The 25,211-nt window shown below is 40.8% G+C and overlaps 2 protein-coding genes across 2 annotated transcripts in view; one reads left to right on the plus strand and one right to left on the minus strand.

Annotated features, from left to right (window-relative positions):
- Positions 1–18,667, minus strand: part of LOC108606838 — a 31,089-nt gene extending 12,422 nt beyond the window's left edge. Inside the window, exon 1 of the mRNA XM_017997331.1 lies at positions 18,644–18,667. The gene's annotated coding sequence lies outside the window, so the exon portion shown is untranslated. The remainder of the gene's footprint in view (positions 1–18,643) is intronic.
- Positions 18,668–21,636: 2,969 nt separating this feature from the next.
- Positions 21,637–25,205, plus strand: LOC108606837 (importin-4). Its single transcript, XM_017997330.2, has 3 exons — positions 21,637–22,693; positions 22,745–24,536; positions 24,586–25,205. The coding sequence occupies exons 1-3, from the start codon at positions 21,733–21,735 to the stop codon at positions 25,019–25,021; spliced, it is 3,189 nt and encodes a 1,062-aa protein (XP_017852819.1). The 5' UTR covers positions 21,637–21,732; the 3' UTR covers positions 25,022–25,205.
- The last annotated feature ends 6 nt before the right edge of the window (positions 25,206–25,211 follow it).

A 25,211-nucleotide genomic window follows, 5' to 3' on the forward strand; every position in this document is an offset into this window, starting at 1 on the left:
TTGACAGAAGCAGGCAGCCAGCCAGTCAGCCAGGCAGCCAACGTAACGCATCGTTGTCCTTGTTGATGTCCTCGATCCTGGCCCTGGCCCTAGACTGCTGCATGAAAAATTGTATTCCCAATGTGTAGTGACTGCCACCCCAGCCCAGCTCAGCCCAATCGCTTTACTTTGTGCCTGGTTAGCTGCACACACAAGTGTCTCAATTTGCATGCGCTAAGCTCTGAGGCGTCGGTGTGAGCGTGTGGGTGTGGGCGTGTGGGCGTGGCCTGCCCATATGTGATGACTGCTGACTGCTGCTGCTTGGTTTGCTGTTTTTTTTTTTTGTTGGTTGCTGCTGTGCGTCGTCGTCGACATTAAATGCATGTCAATCATAAATTCACACTCATTATCAGATTAGCGAGACTGTTTTTCCTCAATTGCGTTTTGCTCTACATCGATGTGCTTTCAATTTTTAACATTCTTGCTGCTTGCAAATTGAATTTCGAAAATACAATTTATGTGATTTATACAGCAAAACTTTTATTAAAGCGCATTTCTTTTTTTGCTTTAGAGTCTGTTGCTGACACACACACACAAACAAATGTGCCCAAAAATACGCATAAGCCTTTACAAATACAAGCAAAGCCCACACACACACACACACACATAGAGCGGCAGCTCAAACTATAAAGGCAATGCTTTTACCCTCATACATTTGCCACTTCACTCGCACCGCATTTGTGTAAAATGTAAATTAAGTTAATGGTAATAAAGTGTCTATTATGTAAGCAACAAACTCCCAACCACCCACAAGCCTTCACACACACACACACACACACACACATATATATTATAGCCCTGCAGTACATTGGAACTTACAGAAGTTCGCGCACATTTCTTTTGCTTAGCGCTTAAAACTGCTTAAAGCTTATTAAATCTATAAGAGCAGCACTTGGCTTGGCCAATAAGTTTGTCCTAGAATTAGAATTCATTATATTTTAAATACTTGTACAGCAAAAAACTGCCAGCTGCAAAATATTTTTACTACCCAAGTTTTGTTAATTTAATTGTCATGCAATCTGCTAAATTGGCTAATTAACTTATTTTACGCTTAATTGCTCAAGCGTTACTGATTTATATATATTATATATTGCATAATGTTATAGCAATAGCTGTGAGCGTGACTCTAACTATATTTTATATATTTAAACTCGTAGCTTGGTTTATTTGATTTTTTTTAAAGAATTTTTATTCAAATAATATTTTCTAGTCTATATTATTTGAATAAAAATTCTTTAAAAAAAATCAAAAAATCAAGCTACGAGTTTAAATTATATATATTATATTTAAAGTTTAAATTTTTTATATATTTTATAAATGCTTGGCTAGCAATTAAAAATTTTAAGCAGCACTTAATTTTCTAAGCGTATTTTGTTTGCAAGCTTTAGCTGCAACACTCAACAGCTTTAGCAACATTTCAAATTCTAATCACGCGTACCAAAGGGTACTATATATGCAGATATATATATCGTTTGTATGCGTGTGGATTTTATGCTTGTGCATGTGCATTTATGTAACTGCTGGTATTAAGTGATTTCAAATTAGAGAACATTTTATCAAATGTAAGTTTGTTGCGCACACACACACACACACATGCACACGCACACGCCCACGTATTTACATATATGCGCATGTATGTGTATTTTGTTGCGGTCTCCACATTTGGCGAACGCTGCTCTGGTCATTTGTCATTTGAAATTTGATGCGTTTTTTGTGAAAATGTCAAATTTTCGTGCGCATGCAAATTTGATTGTAATCGAATCAGCGATAGCAGTTGACAGATTTGAGCAGCGAGTGAGTGGGTTGCAGTTGAAATAGCTTAATTAACGTATCATTGAGCAAATGGGGCTTAGACATTTCAGCAGCTTGTGACTGACAGCGGCGTCAATTGAAATATAAAATCAACGCTAAGTAGCATAAATCACGTTACGTCCAGTCACAGTCACAGTTACAGTTACAGTTACAGTAGCAGCGCAGCCAAAAGGCAAGGCGCAAGGACTAAAGAAAATCAACATTAGCCTGCGGGTCGAACAAAGCTGAAAGCTGAAAGCTGACTGCTCGTTCGTTCGACTGTCGGACTATTCAACTGACGTGGTGGCATAACTTTTAGAGACTCACACACACACACACACACACACACCACTAACGTGGCCATTACATGTGAAAGCCTAAAGCTTACGCCTGCCATAAAGCCATCAATAAAGCACCGAGAGCAATTGCAGAAGCCCAAAGCCCACAGCCCTTAGCTAAGCTACAGGCATACAATAACATAAGCCCAGCACCACCTGCCTGCCTGCCTCTATGTATGTGTGTGTGTGTGTGTGTGTCTGTGTGTGTGTGGCTATTAAAAAGCGCTGGGCCAAAAATCGCATAATTAACTGAGGCGCTGTGTGCGCAGCGTTGTGCATTAAATGCGCATTAACAAGGCTATGAAAAGTGGCGAAAAATGTTGAAATGATCATTAGGGGGCCCCAGCAGCTGTGGCAGCGCTGATAAGCTAAGGCCTGCATTGGCATTGTTGCCACCGTCGCTATGTAAAGGATAACAACAAAGAGCTTATGATGTCCTGAGCCGTTGAAATGAATTGAAAGTGGCGACGTGTACAAATTGCCTTAACCTGAACTTGAAATTGGACTTAAAATGGGATTTGTAAGGACGAAGGTTGTCTCTGTGCATTTCTCTACTCGGGCCGGGCCATGGCATTGAAGCGAGAGCTTCAAAACAAAGCAGCTGTAATTTAACTTGCTAATCCACGCAGCAAAGTATGCTACAGTTTTCTGTTTTTTTTTGCACTTCGTCAACTGTGACAAGCAAATGCAATAAAAATGAGCACATTTTGCTCGAACACCAGCAGCCAACAGCAAAGAGGCAAAGAGGCAAACAGGCCTTGATCTTGATGCCAATTTGATGCTGGTTGGCTGGCAGCTGCCGTTTGGCATTGAATGCCGCTTTAGCATTGGCCCGGCCCAAGCCAACAAAACAGCCTTGACCCAAATGCAGCAGCAGCAGCAGCAGCAGCAACACTAAGCGGAAATGTATGCTGGCTGTTGGTGCTGGGCTGGGAATAGTAAAGTGAATGGTTTAGCTCCAGCTAACACTTCGCACGCGCGGCGCGGCTCGGCGCTTTCCATTCACTTTCACTGTGCCTTGCCCCGCCGCTTTCATTTAAAGTAATTGCGAAAATCTGTTTGCCATATCAATAAGACGCCACAGGCGGCCTCCATACAGCACACGAAATCGCTTGCGCTACAATTTCTATGCTGAGAGCCTTTTAAGCCAAATGGTTGTGGCCCCTAAGCAAAAGGCTGAGCGCCTTACATCTATTTGATTTAAATTTATGCAATCAGCCAAGCAATTATTAAACGAGTTTAGACAATAACAATAACAATAGACAGCTTGCGCTGAATTTTAATTAGAGCGAATAGCTTTAATTAAATGTAATAAGAAATAGCAGAGCTTAAGTTTTAAAAAGCAAATCAATTTCTGAATGAAGACAACATAATCACGTTACACAGATTCATATTAATTGAATATATTGACACAATATCCAATATCAGCCAGGCTATGCACATAAATAAATACTTTTTTCTGCATATCCTGCACAATTTTGATAAATATTACTATACATTTATCTTACTCGCAATTATTAATACATTTTCTTTAAATAGTAATCTTAAACAAATCAAGTATCCCTATATTAGATCTTCATGCTCTCCTCTCCTCTTCTCTACTTTGCGGTCTCCTCCAATTTTACAACTCACTCTACTGTTCTCGCTACCTCTCTCTCTTCTACTACTGCTTTTTTGCGCATAAGTTATAACATATATAGTCATACAGACGCTTACGCTCTACTATTAGTTAGTTAACAAAACTAAATATCAACTTTGCATGTTATATGCATTTAACACACACAGCAACAGCACGCCCATATTTTCTTAGGTCCAAGTCAGTTTGAAACTCACACACACACACTATATTTCCGAAAAAATTTCAAAATGTTCCTAAAATTACACACGCACGCACGCACAAATAAACAATTGTTTAAGCGAAATTCTTGTTTATCAGAGTTAACTGCGCCCCAAAGAAGGTTATACTACATGCGGTTCAACAATGTTGCACACCATAAATAATTTTCACCGAATAAATTCTACATCAAAAATTTTTAAAAATTTCATAAAATGTTCCAAAGGCAGACAAAGCCTCTTGAAAAACTCTTTCCCAGGCCTGCTGAGTAAAACAACAATGTGAAAAACATAAAATTCTCTCGCAGACCAAATGTCCATATAACAGCTGTCTCAGAGCGACAATAGAGTTGGTCAAGTGTTAGATGATGGTCTGAATGTGGTGTGGTGGTTATATAGATTATATAACTAAAACATAATTTAAATGTACACATAAAGCAACACTGCAGCTGTTGATCGATAAATTTTCCATAGAGAATGGCCTTCAAAAGCTCAAATTCAAAGATATTTCTGCTGCGATATGAGTCTCGAATCATCACAGACAACTTAGATACTAATTGATTAATTAACTTATTATCTATTCAAAATATAATAAGACACAGCTTCACATAACAATAATTCATAGCAAAATATAAAAGCAATATTCTATAGCAGTCATATAACATGGCTATCTTGTAATTGAAGAATATTACATGTTCACTAATGTTATTGCGAAAATTTTAAGCTTATTTGAATAAAGTTGTTGCAGAAACCTAAGCTTGTTGATACAACAGATAATTTATCAGCCGCGAGAACATTCAACCTCGTCATCTTGTCGTCAAAGAAGATTCTAGTCAACTAATACAGACAGTGTGCAACTTAAATAACATGGTTACAATATATAATTAGAGATCAGCTACACAATTTTATTAATATGACACTTTCTGTGGACATAATTTGTATATACTTGATATTCAAAATCTTATAGCATCAGAGCAATTTATGAGAACGCAAATTTTACGGATAAATGTATACAAAAATTTATTCCGAATTTTATAGCAAGCTAAACAATTCATTTATTTATAGATTTGAGCTAATAATAAGCATACGCACTGTTGTTGTTGTTGTTGTTGTTGTTGTTGCTGTGCTACTGCCAATGGCAGCGTAACTAAAACAATTCAAGCAAGTTCAGTTCAGTTCAGGCGAGTTGCGCAATATTTCTCAACTTAAGCCATTGCCACACAGCTTATGCAAACTTATTTACACAAAACGCAATTGCATTAACAAGTTTGTGCGCAGAGCGTGGCAAGTTGAATTTTTACACGTTCTTAAGCCATAAATCGATAAGCTGATTAAAAAGCAGCAAATGTATATGCTGTAGTTGAGCGAAATCAAGGAAACTTAAAGCTGCTGTGGATGCTGCCATTGTTGTCAGCTCATATGTAGCATAGGTAACGTATACGCCACGTAGCTTTCATTTGACGTTCATGTTTGCTCTGCCAACAGCTCAATTTTAATATGTTTACGTGCGAGATTTCTTTTCTATAGCTAGCTAGCTATCTGCTCTACTCTATATATTGCCAAAGCAAACAGCGTCGTCGAGCAGCGTTGGAAATTGTATTGAATTCTCAGCATTTGCTTTGGCTTAATTGTCATACATGGATGAACAAGTTTTCGTATGTTAACTAAGCTGACGCTCACGTTAATGGGCGCGCACTTAAAGTCCCCTGGCTTTGCTGCTGTTTTCATTAATCGCATTTGAGGCATTAAAACTTGGTCGAGCACTTAGCGACGCGCACTGCTTATTGATATTGCAATTTGGCCCACATAAATTTCCAAGCAGCAGCAGCAGCAGCAGCAGCCCAAGGTGAAAAGAGCGTAGAGAACTAACCAAGCAAGCCAACAGGTCGGCTACACAATGCCCAAAAATTGTTGCTATAGCTGCTTATCTTGTGTCTCTGTGTGTGTGTGTCTGTCTGTATGTGTGTGTTTTGTTGATTTTACCGTTTTTTTCTTTTTAGCTTTTGCTGTTGTCGTTTGCGGGCAACTTTTTGGCTTTGTTAACTTTTCACTTTATGGGCTGGGCCATGAGTCTGGGCCTGGGCCTGGGCCATGGCAAATTTTATTTTACATTATTGCAAAGGCAGCTGAGCTGCAAAATAAAAGTTAATTTTCGCTTGTCGCTCTAAGCCAATTAGTGCGGTAGCTCAACTCCAACCCGAGCCCAAGCCCAAGCCCCAGCCCAAGCCCCAGCGCTTACTTTTTACCCCATTGCTGCCAACCAAGGGCTACACCCAGAGCCAGAGCCAGAGCCAGAGCAGCAGCAAAGTCGCCATAACGAAGCCAGCCAACCAGCAAATAACAAAAACAACTAATTGAGTAAATAAAGTTGCCCTAAACTTGATTTTTCTTTGGCTGCCTGCTGATTTTTGTGACTGAATTTAGCTCAGCACAAGACCCTCAAGCTTCAAGGTCTGCTCTATTGCACACACACACACACAAGCACACACACACATGAGCAATTGGGACTGAGACGCTTGCTTCACTTTAACCAGCAGCTATTTTTAAACTTATTTTATTGATCCCCAAAAATAATTGCAAAACCAAAAAGAGTGAGTGAGACACACCCAAATTGATAGAGCGAGAGAGCAAAAAAATGCCAACAAAATATGTAGGCAGCGGCGGCAACATCATCATCATCATCATTATGATTATTATCATTGCCAGCGAGCCAAGTAATAATGAAGCAACCGCAACAGCGCCCAAACCAACAGCAGCAACAACAACAACAACAACAAAGAGAACTCAACCCAATGAACGCAAACCGACTGGCTTTAAGTTGATTTAGTTTACAGTTGCAAGACGCGCCGAAATGCGCGCGCGGGCAGCAGCAAAAGCAAAAGCAGCGTCAAGCTTAAGGGAGACTCAAACTCACAACTCAGAGCCTCAGACAAAATATTTTGCCTTTGCTGTTGCTGCTGCTGCTGCTGCTGCTGCTGCTGCCTTAACTTTACTTATAAATTTTGATGATTGTACGCAAAGAGGAATCACAAAAAGCAGCTTTGAGCTCACACACACACACACACACACGCGCGCACGAACGCACGCACACTTACGCACATTTGCAAACAAATATACGCAAATAGCGCTCTAAGTTTCGTCGCTCACTCGCTCACTCTCTATGTAAGTCAAGCTAGCCAAAAATGTTGTTAAGCGAGCGAGGGACGAAAAAAACTTAAAAGTTAACTAGTAGAAATTGCCAAGTGCAGAGAAGTTCAATTGGGGATTTTTGCGCTGCTTAGGGCAATTTAATAAAAAGCTTTTTAAATCGGAATATTGAAAAAGAAATAAGTAGCGCGTATACTTGATATGCGCGCAAGTTGCCTCTGTGGACATGAGAATTGGAACTTGATGCAAGTTATTGAAAAGTTGTCAAGTTGTTTAAAAACAAAATGCACAACTTTAATAATCTAACAATTAATGCTAAAAGTTTATTGTTAGCCGATCTTTAATTTAAAATTTGTTAACATTGATGGCGCTTATAAACTTTTTCAATCTTAAAGTCGCGCAACTTCGCTATAAAAATAAATCACTTTATTGATTGCAGCGCGCTGCTGGGCACAAAGTTAATTTTCGCAACTTGGCATATACATATAGGAGAGACTGTGCTGTATATTGATCAATTTGATTATGAAGTGAAAAGCGTGTTGTAAATTACACAAGTTACGGCTGCTGCTTATCGTGTCAATAGCTAGAGACAATTCCCCAAGCAGACATACGCATTGTCCCTAAACAATTGGCAAGCGCTGTAACACACACACACACACACACACACAGACATGTATGCATGCAAACTTTTCGCAGCGACCTCACAACGTGGAATGTTACTTAAGTTGAAACGCAGCTGGGCGCTGTGGCAGTGATAATGGGCTACACGCCTTATGTCTTTACAATCTTACAGCACAGCACCCCCCACCCCACCCCATCCCCACTCCGCTTGCGCATAACTCTCGTGTGTGTGTGCGCTTCTCATACAATTTTCAGCTCGTCGCTTTTTGTGTATTGCTTACACACTCAGTTAAGTTAAGTTTGTGTATCTGTTACGCCATGTCGCTCAGTGTGGCAACTTCTATTGCTACCCCCATGGCAGTAACAAGCACTCCCATACATACATGTGTGTGTGTGTGTGTGTGTGTGTGTGTGTTTGTGAGTAAAAAGTTACGCGCTGCTATTGCCGAAGTTATTTCATAAATTGTTGCCACAGCAGCAAACACAAGTAGACAAGGCGATAGCAGCTATGTTTGTATGTCAGTGCGACAGTCAGACGAACGCACAGACGGACAGCTAGGCAGACAGTACTATCTTTTTTAGTCGCGCCTCGACTCTCTCTCTTTTTTTTTTTTTGGCTACTGCTCTTGATAACGTGCCTTGTTATAAAAGGCAGCAACAAGGTATTGTCGTTGTCGTTGTCACTGTCGCTGTGACTGGCAGTCTAAGGCCGAAACTGTAAGCAAAGCGTGCACAGGACTCAACTCAAAGCGACACGCAAAAGGCGCAACAGGCAAAACAGCGCCACGGGCGTCGCTGCTGCTGCTGCCGCTGCTCGTTGGCAACTTGGACAGGCGACAAAGCGAGAGATAGACGAAAAAAAAAATAACAGCAACGCAGCAGAGCGAGTGAAAGCAACAGCGCTGCATGTGTCTGTGTCTGCTGTGCGTGTGTGTGTGTCCCAGGCAACTGTGACCATGCAAAGCCATTTCAACTACCCACAAATTTCATTTTTTCTTTTCTTTCCTTTTTGCGCTCTCTTGTTGCTCTTGCTGTTGTTGTTTTTTTGTCATTTCTTTGTATACACGCTCTACTTTTCTTTTTGCTTCATCATCATCGTCACCAAGCTTGTTGCTTTGCCAACTTTTTTGCTTTTCTTTTGCTTGCTTTTTTTTTTGTTTTTCGGCGTGTGCGTGTCATACACTGCACAAAAAGTTGTATATAGTATAGCTACTAGTGCTAACACTTCAAGGCTCGCGTCGAGCTGCAGCTGACAGCTGTAAATAAAACATAAATTCGCTCGCCTTTTGTCCTTTTGTCCTTTTGCTGCAATCACAATTGTGAGCAGCCCCACAGACAAATTTGTTTGTTGCTGCTGCTGCTTGTGTTTTATATAAATAAAACAATTAGGCTGAAATGCTTTTGTTGCTGTGGCCTGTGGGCTTTTTAATTGATTAGCGTACAATTCAATTGTTATTATTCTATAAAGTCTGTTGCCTGTCTGTCTGTCAGTTATTTATTAAAAGGAAAGGCCAGCTTGAGCTCTATGATTGATGGCAGCCCAAAAATAAGCTCCGCCATATTATTTTCAATTTCAATTTCAGCTCAGTCGCAGTCTAAATAACAAAATATAACAAATTGTATTTTTTATTGCACTAATGATTGCAAAAAAGATTTGAGTTCAAAACATAATTAGTTAATATTTTAATTTTTTAGATACTCTTGCTGTTTAACACATAAATATTAAACATATAATTAATTAATAATTTACTGTATATTAACTATAATTTAATTATTTAAAATTCAACTCGATTTTGTATTAATAGTTTTCATTTAGCTCTTCTACTAATAAACTATTGTTTGTTTTAAACTATTCCTATTTTTTATTTATTTTCATTACATTTGTTTCCGTTTGCGTTAGCAAAATTGTCAGCCCATTTGTTTTCAACTAGACCCATTCAGCATCTTATTTCGCAGTTTGAACAAAAAAGGGCTCAAAGTGCATAATTAATCATTCGTTGGAACTGAACACTGCAACTTTTATTGCCAATTCGTGTTGCGCATAAAGCGTAATGGCAATAAGCACTATTTGATTTTCAATTTGCTGCTTGTTGCATGTTGCATGTGTGGCAGCTGCCTGTGCTCATTGCCTGTCTGTATGTTTTTTCATTAATTTTCCATGCTGTGTGTGTGTGTGTGTGTGTTCAGTACTGGGAACTGTGAACTAAGCATGTGATGTGTCACTTAATTAGCCCCAAACGGACGCTCAAAAATAAAAAGCTAAACAATGGCTTTTGTGTCATTTACGCTGCTGCTGCTGCTGCTGCTGTTGCTGCTTCACTTGGGTGCTGAAATTGCAATCAAAATTGTCGCTTTGTCACTGACAATGAAGCAAAATGGGCAGTGCGTGGGCAGTGCGTGGGCAGTGCGTGGGCAGTGGGCAGTGGGCGTGGCTGCCCACACAGTTGAGGCTCGGCAAGCTTTTGGCTGCATGCGCATCCAATAGCTGTCAAATTTGAGCTGCAAATTAAATGAAAGTGCAACGAGAGCGCAATTTCTTCATTTCGAGTGCTCTCACTCTTTGTGTTGCATGCGGCGTATGCGTAACGTACGGAATGTGGCAGCGGCAACCATACGCCCTGGAGCCACTAATGCCTTTTAAACATGCACCAAGCACAACACACTGGACCACATCGTGTCCTCCTCCTCCTCAGCTGCACGCAACACGAGCGAGAGAGCTCACCATGCTGTTTAATTAAACATGCCTCAAATCAGTGAGCCACGAAACGCTTTTAAGGTGCCACAAAACGAAGCCAGGCAAATATGCTCACAGCTTGGCTATGTACATATGTGTGTGTGTGTGTGTGTGTGTGTATCTGTCTCTGTGTGCATGTGTACAGTATTTATGCGCTGGCAAGCCAACCGTGCGCACTTTTTTTCCTTCTTTGCTTTTTGCTCAAGTTCACACAACGGCGTCGCTACGTCTGCGACGACGAAAAAAAAATAAAGATGAAAGCAAAAGAAATGCGCAACAAGTGTACATGTAAATCAAAGTGTGCCTGTGTGTGCCTGTGTGTGCCTGTGTGTGCCTGTGTGTGTGTGTATGAGAACTTCCTGCAAAAGATTCTTGAAGCATAGTTCAATTTATAAAATATAATTTAAGCACATCCTGACCAAAATCTAGCCGGAAACGATTCGAATCGATTGCATTATGCTCTCATTTTAAATTCGATTATTTTAATGCCAAGCACTGTCATTGTTGCTGTTCGTTCTCACACAAAAAGCAAATTAAAATAACCAATGAGCTTAACAATTGTCAACTGTTGACAGACTTAATTCAATTTCAGCAAAGTGCTACAAATAATTAAAAAAGTGCACTGCTAAGCGCAGCATAATGAACGCTAATTATAAAAATCAATTTATCAATTTGTCACTATTTATTTAAATTACACTTGTTACTTATGTAAATCAATAATAAATTAAATTATTGTCAGTGTCAGCGATAGCAAAAAAGTGCGAGAGAGAGACTAATATAGATTTCATTTATTCAATGCTTGCCAGCAATTTATTTTATACAAAACTATTTTATTTTTTAATAAGTCTTACTTAAGAGATTTAGTTTGCATAATAATATTGTTAATAAAGCTTGCAACTTGCTAAGAAATTTATAAAAATAACTGCTTTAGCTTAACTTCAGAGAGAAAGAGAGCGCTGCTCATAGAATATCTAGCTGCCAATGAGAATCGCTCACTGAGCGCCGCTGTCAGCATCAAAAGCCGCGCTGCTCTTCTGCAGTCGCAGCTAGCAGCAGCGCAAACGATAGAGCGCTCACTATGAAAGAGAGACCGTCGCACATTTTCACTGCGAGGCTTGCGCTCCCTGAGCGCCGCTCTCAGCATCAGAAGCTTCGCTGCTCTTCTTCAGTTGCAGCTAGCAAACGAACACATACTATGAAAGAAGCAGTGACTTATGTGCTCAGAGAGACTGAGAGGCTCTCGCAGCTTCGATTCGTTCACTCAAGCAGTGCAGCGAGGGCGCCAAGCAGCGAGCGCGGCTACTGCCCGATCAGTCGTGCATGAGCTGCTGGCCCCGCTGGACGTGCAGTGAAGTGTGTGAAGTGCGCAGTAAGTCAAAAAAAGTATTGACCGTTGCTTTAAAATTTTCCATATGCCATAAGCTAAATTCAATTAATTTGAATTGAATTATTAACTTACAAGGTTACATAACTTTATTAAATTGCTATTGATTAAATTAAACTGTTCAATGCAGAAGGCAAGGCATTTTTTTGATTGCTAATAAATAAAAGAAAGTTAACACTTTTCATATTTTATATTTGTTGAGCTAGTAGCGAACAAATGGCTAGCCGTCGGCAAAACGAACAGTAGCTCAAATAAAATAATAAACAAGTCACTTTGCATAACTATTAATTCGATTTCGTTACTTTTTATTTCGCAGTGAACAAGCACACAGCAGTTTTGAATGAAAAGGATTTGATAGCAACAATGTTTAAGCTTATGATTTATTTTTTTATACTACTATACTAATTAGTCAGTGTTAGTGCAAACATGCACTTAAGCTATGCAATTTAATTTTGAACAGTATCAATATGTTTTATTTTTATGAAGAGCTAAAAGAGCGCTGTGCTCTGTTTTTTATGCCAATATTTTTTATGACAGCACCTGGAAATGACAAAAGCAAATAATTGCCATGTGTGTGTGTGTGTGTGTAGCTGAATTTTACTGCGCGCAATTTCAGGCAATTTAATACCCAAACAACAGGAAGAGCAGCTCAAGTTCGCGCTCGCGCGTTTGCTAAATAAATCGCATGTAATTTAACAAATTCCCAGCGCTAGTCAAAAGACAAAGCCAATAAGAAGGCAAACAGCCCCTAATATAAGCCAGAACAGCAAGAAGCAGCAGCAGCAACTACTACTAGTGCCTGCTTAGCCGCTGGACTGGCAAGCAAGCAATTACTGTTTAGCTGAGCGAGTTGCTTGCTTAAGTTTAATATGAGCTTATTGGCTTAAAGCGGAGGAAAAGCCAAAACAACAACTGGAGGACACACACACAGCAAAGTGAAAGCGCAAGCGAAAGGGTGAGTGGGTGAGTCTCGAATAGCAGCAGCAAAAATGTTTGTTATAGGAGTTGAAAATTTTTTGACAAGCTCAGCAAACTGCAGCACGCATCATCAATAGACAGAGTCTCGACATTGTTGTTAAACACGTAGCTTACGTAGCGTACATAGCCACGTATACTGGTGACGTGACGCTACGTAACGTAATGAGATTTTGTAGCCAGAGCTAGCAACAGCCCCCAGCCGACCACCCACAGCTGAAGACTTAGTACTAGAGACTAAAGTACAGTGTACTCAATATATAGCTACGTGTCTATATGCGCTGCTGCTGCTGCTGCTCCGCCTGCTGCTGTCCGGCTGATTAAAATGCTTACGCTGCATTGCGTGACAAATCGGAATGCAAAAGCTAAAGTAATTCCGCTTGTCGACAATAACTTTAGTTAGTTTGTGTGATTCACCGCAAGCTAAACATTAAATTATAGCAACAAATTCATTTGCATTTCATATTTAATTGACTAACAAGCAGCAGTAGCAGCAACAGTGTTGTAAAATGCCTGCAGCGCAACATTCTGTGCTACAATTTATGCAAATTTTACTTAATTTAATTACTCGTGTAATTGCAGCTTTAAGCAACTCTAAACGTTTGACAGACAGACAGACATCATGTTTGTCACTCTAAATGTGATTTTACAAATTGCTGATTTGGGTCTGACACTTTATATTGCAATGCATTTGGTTATGGCCATTTTATTTCATTAGTAACAAATATGATTGAGCCAAATTGCATTAGCCATGGGCACTTTATGTTTGAGTAGCGAAACTTTATGTTGTTAAGCTTTGAATTAACAGCTAAATTCACAAATTAATGCTTGAGCATGAAACTTTATAGCACAAATGATTGACCAAGTGTTGATTTGGCATAAGCAGTTTGGCTTATATCCAAAGTGAAGGATAATATATAATTTATTTCTTAACACTTTACTGTAATTCACTTTATTATAAGCTGCAATTGAATAAAAGTAAACAACAATATATAACATTTTATTATAATAAATTGCTAAGTAATAATCAAATGACACAAGACAAACAATTAAAGGCATATCAATCATTAGCTAAGTGAAAATTTAAATTAAAAACATGACTGTTAGTGAAATGAAATTAATTACTCTAAAATTAACGTGCAATTACACATAATTAGCTGCGTAGCCGAAAATTCGTAATTACGGGAGTAACTAATGTCGACATTTGTAATAAAGCCCGCAACACCGCACCGCACCGCCCCGCCCCCTTAAGTAACAGATACAACTGAAAGATAAGCAAAAGCCAACCGCGAACTTAAACAATGGCAGAGCAACAGAGCTTGGATGTTAGCTAATTACATTAAATCGAAAGTCTAAGGCAACTACTTAGGCTGCCGGAGTGAGCGGACTGGAAACCTGGGACTGGGACCGTGACCATAACTGACAGACAGACAGACAGGGGCAAGCGTTGAGGCCAAGACAACAGCCAACTAAACTAAACAAGGCCACAACACACACAGACAACACACACACACAACAGAGCGAACAGTGAGCAAGGATAAGCAAGGAACTTCATGAATTCAACAACTGTACAGAATCTTTTAGAGAGCGAAACCAAGACCCAAAGACCCAAATTCACAAGGCAAATGCAAACTGCAATTGTTGTCATTGTTGCTCTTGTTGCTTCGCTGTTGCTGACATTCTTGATGGGAATTGCTGCTGCTGTTCCAATGCTCCATTGTCATTTATTTTGTAGCTCAAGCTGCTGCTGCTGCTGCTGCTGCTGCTGCTGGTCGTTGCCGCTAATTGTTGCACGTTTAAATTGTCTGCGTCTTGTTGTTGACTCTATTAGTTTTAATTAAACACCTGCGCGTCGACTAGCGTGCTAATTATAGTGAATGTTCGCAATTTGCTGCAATGCATTTCATTTTATTTCATATCAGCGTTTTATGTTTTTTGTCGATTTATCATTTGGTTGCTGCTTTGCGCTTCGCAGCATTTTCAATCATAGTAATTAATGCGCGCCATGTTAATAACAATTAAATGTTGTTGCTGTTGCTGTTGCTGTTGCTGCTGCCGTCGCTTTGGCAACAGTTTCCAGCAGCAGCAGCAGCAGCAACAAAGTTTGGCAATGAATTTTTTCGTTGTCGCTCGTTTTTGCAATTGCGCAAGTGAGAAAATACAAACTATGTTATTTTTAGACTTTAACTGTGAGTGATAATAAATGAATTCATAGTATTTAAGGCATGCGAATTATTTTTTTTTGTTTCATGCGCAAAACTTTTGCAATTAAAAAGCGACAGCAGCAGCAGCGATAGCGACTTTATGTCAAAGGATTTGTCGGCCTCGGGCGCGATTTGCTGTTGATTTTATACCTTTGCAATTTAATTACATTGCTACAATCAATACAATTAAAGCAGCAGCACAAACATAAAAATTAACAACAAGCGCCGAAATGTATAAAAAAGCGTAGACAATAAACCAAAGTAGTGAAAATGAAAGCAAAGAAAAAACGCAAACTGACCAAAGTCCAACGATAGATACAAAAGCGGGATTAAAACTTTTGTTTTCTTCGTTTATTTTTCAGCCACCCAGCTACCAAATAAAATTTAAGCCAACCAACACACACACACGCACACGCATAGCTAGAAAGAGAGAGCGACACAAGCATTGAAACCGCTTTGCGACCAAACTGAAAAAAGGAATTTTTTCGTTGCTGTTGCTGTTTCTATTTTTTGGTAAGGTAAGCTGAGCTGGAGCAACTGATTGCAAACTCTGGAGTGGGAATTGACAAGTTTTTACGCAAATAAACGCACGTTTTTGCACAACTTTTGCGCCACTTTCATTTTTATTCAGTTCCAGTTACAGTTACAGTTTTTTTATCTTCTATTTGCTGCTGCTGTTTTTTTTCGGCCTTTATTTGCCATGCGGGCGTGTGTTGCGCCTTTTTGTTGCTAACTTGGCAAATATACAACTAATGGAAAATAGTAATTACAATAATTTGACGGGCGCACGCCTTTGTGTGGCGGTAAACAAAATAAATATAAAGCTATTATGCTATCACACACACACAAACAACAACTCACTCGGAGCCGCCGCCCACACGGCCACACGCCCAAGCGCTTAGGCTTTGGACGCGCCTGTGTCTGTGTGTACGTGTGTGTGCGCGTGCTGTGTGAAAATTAATAATAAATCAAAATTAAATGTTTGCTCCTTTGACACTTCTTGGCTTCCTACGCGCTAGCGCTGCTTGACTTTTCTATTTTCTATGCTATGTATTTGCCGTTGGTTGCCAGCTCGAGCTGTTTGCTGCTTCCTGCTTGCTGCTTGCAGTTGCATAAACTGTCTGTATATTTATTAAAGTGCATATGATCTGCATATTTGAAAGCTGCTTGGGCATATTTTGTTGCATACCGCAGGGCGCACGCTTATATTTCACTTCAACTTCAAGTGAAGTGAACTGAACTAAAGCTGCTGCTGCTGCTGCTGTTGTTTTTTCTTTGCTTGCAACTTCGTTTTGCAGTTAACTAAACACTGCCTGGCAACGGCGCCCTAAGTCCACTTGCTTCGCTGTGCAATGTGCAATTAATTTCAATTGCTTTCAAGGGTTTCCTCTCTGACTCTGCTGCTGTTTTATGCTTCAAGTATTCGCCATAAAATACTCTGGTATATGTATATATGCTGTAATTTTGAACGTCTCACGCTGACATATGAGCGCTACCTTATGATTTCAAAGAAACACAATAATGGACAGCAGCAGCAACGTTGTCAAGCTCGCATCCTGCGCTGCGCTTTGAGCTCTTCAACTGTCTTCCTGCGCCAAAAGTTGAGCACACGCACAGCTGTTTACCTTTGAATTCAAACAAATACCGGTCATTCAGACAAGTGCTTTGTTGTCTTGTCATACGCAGCGGGATGGCCAAGACCAGTGCGGGCCAGGCCAAGCGGCTGCATTGCACTGCCATTTTATTTATTTATATATATTATTCTTTTTCTTTATTTTTTCAGCTGCTGCTGCTGCTGCTGCTGCTGCTATGTACAACATATGCGACATTGTGCTTGGCCCGTAAGCACTTTTCAGCTGAAGTTGGCAAAAGCGCATTAATGGAAAAAACAATTTTTCAATTATGCTGCATTTGTTACATTCAATTTGCCTCTGACCTGCCCAACTCAAAGTACAATCCACGCTGCGTCAGCTGCAGATTTACAAAAAAGTTGCAAAATTGCGAGCTCATAAACAATATGAAGCAAAAATAATTGAATTCAGTTTATCAAGCGCATTAAACTATAAGATTACAACGCTCTGGTGGCAACGCGTATAATAATAATATTTTTTACAAACTTTGCTAGTTCTAGGAAATTCTGTAAGCATTCGCAACAAAACTGTAATCACAGTTTATTAAATATAACAATAGTATTGCTATGAAATTTATATCTGCAGCGGAATAAAAATAAATGGCAAAAGGCACTTTTTCAAATTAAGTATACGTAACAGGCGAACAAAGCAACTGATAGTTGCAAGCAACAGAAATTCATGTTTTTGCAATTCAAGGCAACTCCATTGTGGGTTGAATTTTATGTATTTTTAAAATATAAGAAGGTAACACGCATAAGCACAATAATAAATAAATGCAATATGAAAGTAAAATATAAAAATGAAAGAAACGTTGATTTTACTTTTTACTTTGATAAAAATTGCAAACTAATTAAACTGCTCAAATAATTAAAACAAATACAAAATTTACAACATAAATAAGCAAATTTTAAAACAACATGTCATAAAAATTAAAGAAACACAAGCGATTGAACAAATTAACAGCATAAATAAATAAAACCAAACTCAAACTATAGCAAATGTTAATGAAATGCAGCAAATCATTTGAATAAATGTAGCCAAAGGCAAAATATGTTAGAAAAATAAAGAAACAACCGAAAAAAAAACCAACAACGAATTATGTAAAACTTGATTGATGCATTACAAACGAACTGATTGCAACTGATTTCAGTTTTTGCGCGCTGCTTGCAAATAGCAAATTGAATAGCTTCAAAATTCGTCGAATGCAGTTATCGAAAAACAGTTATAAGCAAAGCAAACGAAGAAAAAAAAATGCAGAAGAAGAATTCTGAGCATTCAGCACTCCAACTGTGAAAACCTTTCAATGCAATTAGCATTGAATTCCAGAAATATTTCAACATTGCCATATGAAACATTTTTTTTCTAGTCAGTCAGGCGAACACACACACACACACACACAGTTACAGGCAAAATGTGAAGTTTATTAAGCCCTTCTATGGAAAATTAAGATTAGGATTTGGACGTTTTGCACTCAAATTTGCCAAAAAAAAAAAAAAAATTGAATGCCCAGCACACAATTTGCAATGCACAAAAAAAAGAAAATGGTAAAAAAAATCTGCATGGAAAATTTCCATCATAATTTACAATCTGTGTAAGGCACAATAAAAAAAAAATGCACACACACCAACCCAACACACACACAAATACAAATTTGAGCAATAAATTGTCTTGCGTTTTCTTTTTTTTTTTTTATTGTTTGTTTATATTTTTTCGCCAGTTTTTTATGAATTTGTTGTGTGCTTGTCACTTGGCAAATTATTTATGGCATTTATGGGTGGCATTAAAAAAAATATGCAAAAAAAATGTATAGAGAGCCAAAAGCACACATAGATGTTAATATATATTAAGAAATATTATTATGTACATCTGTAACAAATATATATGGTATATATGTTTTGGTAAATTTAAGATATAGAGAGACAGCAATTTGAAATTAGTGCGCTCACCGTTAGACTGCAAAACTCACTGATCTACCATTAAAAATTGAATTAACAATTTTTAATGGTAGCAAACACTTTGAAAATAATAAACTTTATGACTTTTTTTGAATGCCTTTTGGAACTGAATACATTTTGTCGAATTAAAATTGAATAAAAACTTAGAACTTGTTGACTTGACTTTGCTTGATGTTGTGATTGTTGTTCAGTTGCCGCTGTTGCAAGTTGAGGGAACTTCAACTGGTTGTCGCGGAGGCTGCCCAAAGCAAAGTGAAACTTTGTGGATGCGACAACTTTTATTTCAGCTGTTGTGCCTGTTCGGTGGCCAGCAGCGACGACGACGACGACGACGACGACGACGACGACGACGATGGCCATGGCCATGGCTAACGAGTTGAAGCAGAGACGAGCCTGCCAGCCGAGCGTGTCCTTTTCGCATACGAAGGACGTGCACGAGCAGGCGAACTATATATGCAAACGAACGAAATGTGGCTGCATAGACTCGAATCGCTACGCGTGGGCGTAGGGGGCGTAACGAGCAGTTGCTACAGCTGTCGCTCTGCTGCTGCTGTCGTCGTGCTGCTCGTTGGTGTTAAGGCCATGGTCGTGAGTCGGCGGTGTGTATCTAGTATAGACGCAACAGTCCCAGCCAGCAGCAGCAGCAGCGACAGCGACAGCAGCGTCATCGTCAGCGTCAGCAGCAGTCGCAGCCGCAGCAGCAACAACAAGTGGAACTTCATTTGGCATTCGGCTATGCATTCGGCCCAACAAACACACACACACACACACACACAGCTACATTTTAACATGTATGTACACAATTTTAAGGCGTCTCGCTTTTGGTTTATGGCTTTTGTTTTCGTTTTCGTTTTCGCTTTCGTTGTTCCTGTCTTTTGCCTACGCTTTGATTTAGCGCTGCCTGCAACTCTTGCATATATCTCTGTCTTTTTTTTTCGCCTACAACTCAAACTGCAAACGGCAACTGCATACGCATTGCATATAGAACGTGCGTCAATTGCAATTGTTCAGCTATAGCTGCGTAGCTTCCAAAAGCTGCCGCTGGCTGGCGCCACTCAATAACATATTGCGCATTAACTTCAAAGCAATTAAAATGCATTAAATTAAGGCAATATTAAGTCGCCAGTTGCGCAACGGCTTAAGCAAATTAAAAAGCTGTCAAAAGCTGTCTGCCGCTCGCCAGACTTTGCTGCACGCTTTACAATTGTTGCGCCTACTAAACAATATTTAAAAATGCATTTTTTAATGCATTAAATGCATTATTAATGCATTAAAAACTCATTTCTGTTAGTTAACATACCCCAAGGAAATTTTCGCTCACGCAAAGCGCGCCAAAGCTTTCGGAAGGGCGAGCAACCAGTTGCCTATACTCGATGCAGACAAGCATAATTGCTATAAAATAGCATCACATGACCATCATGGTCATTCCTTCTCTTTCTTACATCCCTTTCAACCCTTGCAGTTGCATTGAAAAGCTTTCCAAGCTCAGCTTCGCAAATCCCCAGGCACAGCTATGACGTATGCATAATTTTTTTCTCTTCCTTTGAGGTTATGAAAATTTGTTATTAACAAAAAATTAGTACGGCATGCACTTGTTCGAAAATAGTTAATAAATTTAACAACACATTTGCATTAACAGCTCATAAATAAATGCATATATATATATATACAAATATATTTGCATTTATTAATTGCTTATTGATTGCACTAATTGTTGCTAAATTATAACAAGCAACTTTAATGCCACTTTGCTTGCAACAAATTGTTACGTATACTTAATTTAAATACCATTTATGCCATTGTCTGGCTATAACTAATGTTATTTACTTACAGTTTAAAACAAAAACGAAAGTTGCTTGTGCTTTATTGATATGTAAACTGTTAATTCATGTTGCACCAAAATGCGAGCACAATTGAGAAAGCAAAAGTATTAAAGTGAAAGTATTATGAATTGCATTGGTTTGCTTTAGTACTTCAACATTTCCATGGCTGCCATTGAATATTGTTGTAAAACCAAAAATTAAACTTCAGTTGCTTGCAGCAATTTGTTGCGTATACTTAATATTTATATGCATATGCTGAAATCAAATACTTTTTACATTGCTCTTGGCCACACACACGTCAGTGGCTGAAGCAGCTTCAAGCGAAAATATGCAATTTGTAACTTTATATTGTTCGTAATGTAAAAGATATAAAACATTAAATGCATTTATTAACGTGCACTTTGGCCTATCAATTATACACAGCAGACTTAATTAAATGTAAAATAACTAACAAATGCTCGCTGCTGTATAATATGCCAAGTATTATTTTCGCAATTAGAGCTCGTTATATATTTAAATACCAAACAGTTTAATACATTGTTGAGCATGAATATATTAACATCTTCGTTATCATAATCAAATATGCAAGTAATAATAAAACGGTTTGTTAGCATGTGGACTAATTAATCACCTAATTTAACTGGGCAGACGCGAAGAACTAAAACTTAAACCCTAAACCCAGCCCAGCCCAGCCCAGCCCAGCTCATGGCCCTACTCTGGTATCCAGTTTCACACTCACCCAGTCACACAGTTCGGTGAAGTGAATGGCAGGCAGATTTATTTGAGCATGAGTTCCTTTTATAATTACTGCGTGTTTTTTTCAATAATTGCATATTATGTCTTTATACAGCTAGCAGCACATAAGCATGTTTATAAGCTATATATATTCGATGTTATGTTAGTATAATCGAAATGTATTTGCTGCTATGCCAGTCAAGGGCACAAGCAAATTTGTTACGTATACGTAACGTAACGTACATCAATTACATTTAGCTAGCTATAACATAATAGCTTAGATGCTTACAGCGCTCTACAAAATAATAGTAGGCTTTATTCTACTAAAATATTTGTTCTAGTAAACTTTGTCATAAGCGTATTGCAGCATTTACTTTGAAAACGTGCGCACAGCAAGTTGTAGCAGTTAAATAATAATATTAACAAATTTATATATTGTCTTGCGATTTATCTTAATATTCACAATTGTAACGTATACGTGATTTGTATTAGCTTATTTCAACCTTTTACTGCGCAATAAAAATGGAAAGTGAGCTGCGGGAGATTATTGACGGATTATTATGCACGAACAACGATCGCATACGTTGTGCCACAGAGAAGCTTAGGAAGGCACAAGAGCACACAGAGACGCTGCCAGCGCTGTGTAGCTTAATTGTCTCGGAGCTTGAGACACAAGTGCGACACTTTGCCGCCGTGCTGCTCTACAAGCAACTGCAGGAGCATCACAACTGGGAGCTGCTGCCTGCGGCTGAGCACATGGAAAGCATTAGGGAAAGGCTGCTGCAAGCGCTAATGGACGAAAAGCAGAAATCGGTGGGATTGGCAATTGCACGAGCCATTGGCGTAATGCTGCAACATGAGCAGGACAGGCAGAGCCCATGGCTGGTGAATCTAGTGGAATGCGTCTGCTTGCGCTGCAGCTCTGAAGTGCAGCAGGAGAGCGAGCAAAGCTCTGCGATATTTGCAACGCTTGCGGATGCAGCGCCCGATCAATTAATCGATCACATGCAGCGCATTTGCGAATTGTTTGCCAATGCGCTAATCAAAGGCGAGAGCAATGGGAATCTAGCCACAGCCACGCTGCTGAATCTGGCCAAGGTGATGAGCTGTCTCATACCATTTCTGATATTGGATAAAAAAGCGGCGCACACTCTGCTGCAGTTGCTGCCGCTGTTCATGCAAATGCTGCACGCATTCGCGCAAAAGGGCGACGAGTATGAGTTTGCAATTGTTTTTGAAGTGCTCGACATAATGGCCGAGTATGTGCCCCAGCTGCTGGACGAGCATATGAAGCTGCTAATGGAATTCTGTTTGGCTACGGCCAGCAGCAAGGACAGCGCCGGCGGCATAGTGCTGCAGCTTGTGAGCTTCATGGCACGCATTGTGCGTAGCATGGGGAAGGCGCTGATGCGTGAGCAGCTGCTGGCGCGCACAGTGGGCGTAATCTTTGAGTTGATGTGCCAGGAGCGCGAACTGGATGATGGTGAGTGTGTTGCGTTGAGTTGACTGCATTTAACTTGCATTGCTTTCGCAGATGATGATCTGTTTAGCGCGAGTCCTGCGGGTAACAATTCTGTAATTGTAGCTACCGAAACGCTCGATTTGCTTGCCCTGCATATGCCGCCGGCCAAGCTGTTGCCGCCGCTGCTGCAGCTGCTCGAGCCCGCACTGCTCAGCGCGCAAGCGCAGCGGCGTCGTGCAGCTTTCATTGCCATGGCCGCCATTGCCGAGGGCTGCTCCAGAGCTATACGCAACACGCATCTGGCGCAGATGATGCGCATTATCACTAGCGGCATGGCCGATGACGCGTGCAGTGTGCGCATTGCTTGCTTCTATGCACTTGGCCAGTTCGCGCAGCACCTGCAGCCAGAGATTGCAGAGTTTGCAGCAACTATTTTCCCTGCGCTATTCATAACGCTGCAGCAGCTGCTGGACGAGCTTAGCAGCGGCAAGCCGGAGCCGCCGCATACGCCGCGCATGTTCTATGCGCTCGAGTCCTACTGCCAGTCGCTGCAGCAGCAGCAGCAGCAGCAGCAGCAGCAGATTGTGCCCTTTTTGCCAACGCTAATGGAACTGCTCTTGCCCGCTCTGGAGCCAGCGAACTCGCCCAGTGTGCGCCGCATGGCACTGTCGGCCATTGCAGCCACAGCTCAGTCGGCCAAGCAGCAGTTTGTGCCATATTTTGCACAAATGGTGACGGAGCTGCGCAGCTTGCTGGTGGAGCAGTGTCCAGAGTACATGTGGCAGCTGCGCAACGAGGCAATGGATGCAATGGCTACGCTGATGCGTGTGTTTGGCACGCCAAACTGCGCGCCCATCATAGATGAGACAACAGCATATTGTCTGGAGATGCTAGCGACGGGTCCCGTCGATGCGGACTTTAGGCGGCCGCTGTACAATCTGCTGGGCTCGCTGTCGCTTGTGGCCAGCAACGAGCAGATGGCGCATGTGCTGCCCCAGATTATGCATTGCATTATAGCTGCTGTTGTCGGCACAGAGGATATGCTGCCAGCTGATTGCAATGACTGCAGCTGGGATGACGAGCCGTATGCAGTGGAGAATGATTACATGTACGAAAAGGAGGCGGCACTGCAGGTGCTCAAGGAGTTTGCCCAGCACACAGGCAGCGCCTTTACACCGCATTTGCAGAGCTGCTTCGAGCAGGTGTACAAGGTGCTTGGACATCCACAGAACTGCATACGCCAGGCGGCAGTTGAGGCGCTGTGCGCGTTTGTGCTGGCGCTGCACAGACAGCGCGACGCTGAGGGCGTCAAGTGTGCGTGCGAAATTCTAATGCCAGCGCTTGTAAAACTGCTGCTAGAAGCTGAAGGCGCAGGATTGTTGCCTGTGCTCTACGGCATGGGCGAGCTGCTGGCTGAAGTGAAGCAAGCGGCTGTGCCCGCGCCAATGATTGCGCATCAAATCTTTCAATGCATTGAGAATATTTTTCAACAGCATATGGATGATGATGATGATGATGAAGAGCAGCAACTCGACGTTAGCGAACACGATGAGCTGCTTATGGAAACTGCCGGCAATGTGCTGCCACAATTGGGCAAAGCGTTGACGCCCGAAACTTTCGCGCCGTACTTTGAACGCATCTATTGCTTCTACTTGCGTCAACTGCGCCAGGCAGATCAGCGCACATTTGTTTATGGCGCGCTGGCCGCGTCATTTCAGTCGCTCGACTGCTACACTGTGCGCTACTTTGACACACTGTGCCCCGTGTTCATGGGTGGCCTAGCAGATCGCGAGCCAGCGGCGCGTCAAAACGTTTATTTTGGTTTGGGTGAGCTGGTTTATCATGCCAAGGAGGCGTCCTTTGAGTAAGTTACGCATTTAATTCAGCACTTAAGCTAACTTAAGCGTTTGTAGAGACTTTCCAGACATACTGCAAGCTCTGCTCGATGCCATTCCGTGCGAGACAAATGCGCCAGCGCTGGATAATCTATGTGGCGCTCTGGCGCGCCTGATTGTTACCAATCATCAGTTGGTGTCATTGCCACATGTGCTGCCTGCGCTGCTGCAGCATTGGCCGCTGCGCGAGGATGTGAGCGAGAGCGCAATGCTAATGAGCGCATTCCAATTGCTCTATACGCAGTGTCCTGCCGCCATAGACGAGTACTTGGAGCAGCTGCTGGTCAGCAGCTTGGCAATGCTACACAAGCAGCAGTCGCCCAATGCCGAGAGCACAGCCAGTGCAATTGCTTTTGTGCAGCAAATAGGCAAACAACATGCTGACAAGTTGCACAAAGTGCTGCAAGCAAACTCTGACTTTCAACCATTGATGAGAAGTCTAGGTCGTCATTAGTTTATAGCAACAACAAATTATCAATGTTTAATGCTTGCTAGTGCATTATTTTAGTTTTGGTATACATTTTGGCAGCTGCAAATTATAAGTAATCAATGCACTAGCAACACTTTTGTTACCAAACAATTGTTAAGTTTATGTTAATAGCAAAGCTGTGGCAATTTGAAATAAACGCCCTTTGGCAACAAAT

This window comes from Drosophila busckii, chromosome X, assembly GCF_011750605.1.
Source record: "Drosophila busckii strain San Diego stock center, stock number 13000-0081.31 chromosome X, ASM1175060v1, whole genome shotgun sequence".
Classification (NCBI taxonomy): Eukaryota; Metazoa; Arthropoda; class Insecta; order Diptera; family Drosophilidae; genus Drosophila; species Drosophila busckii.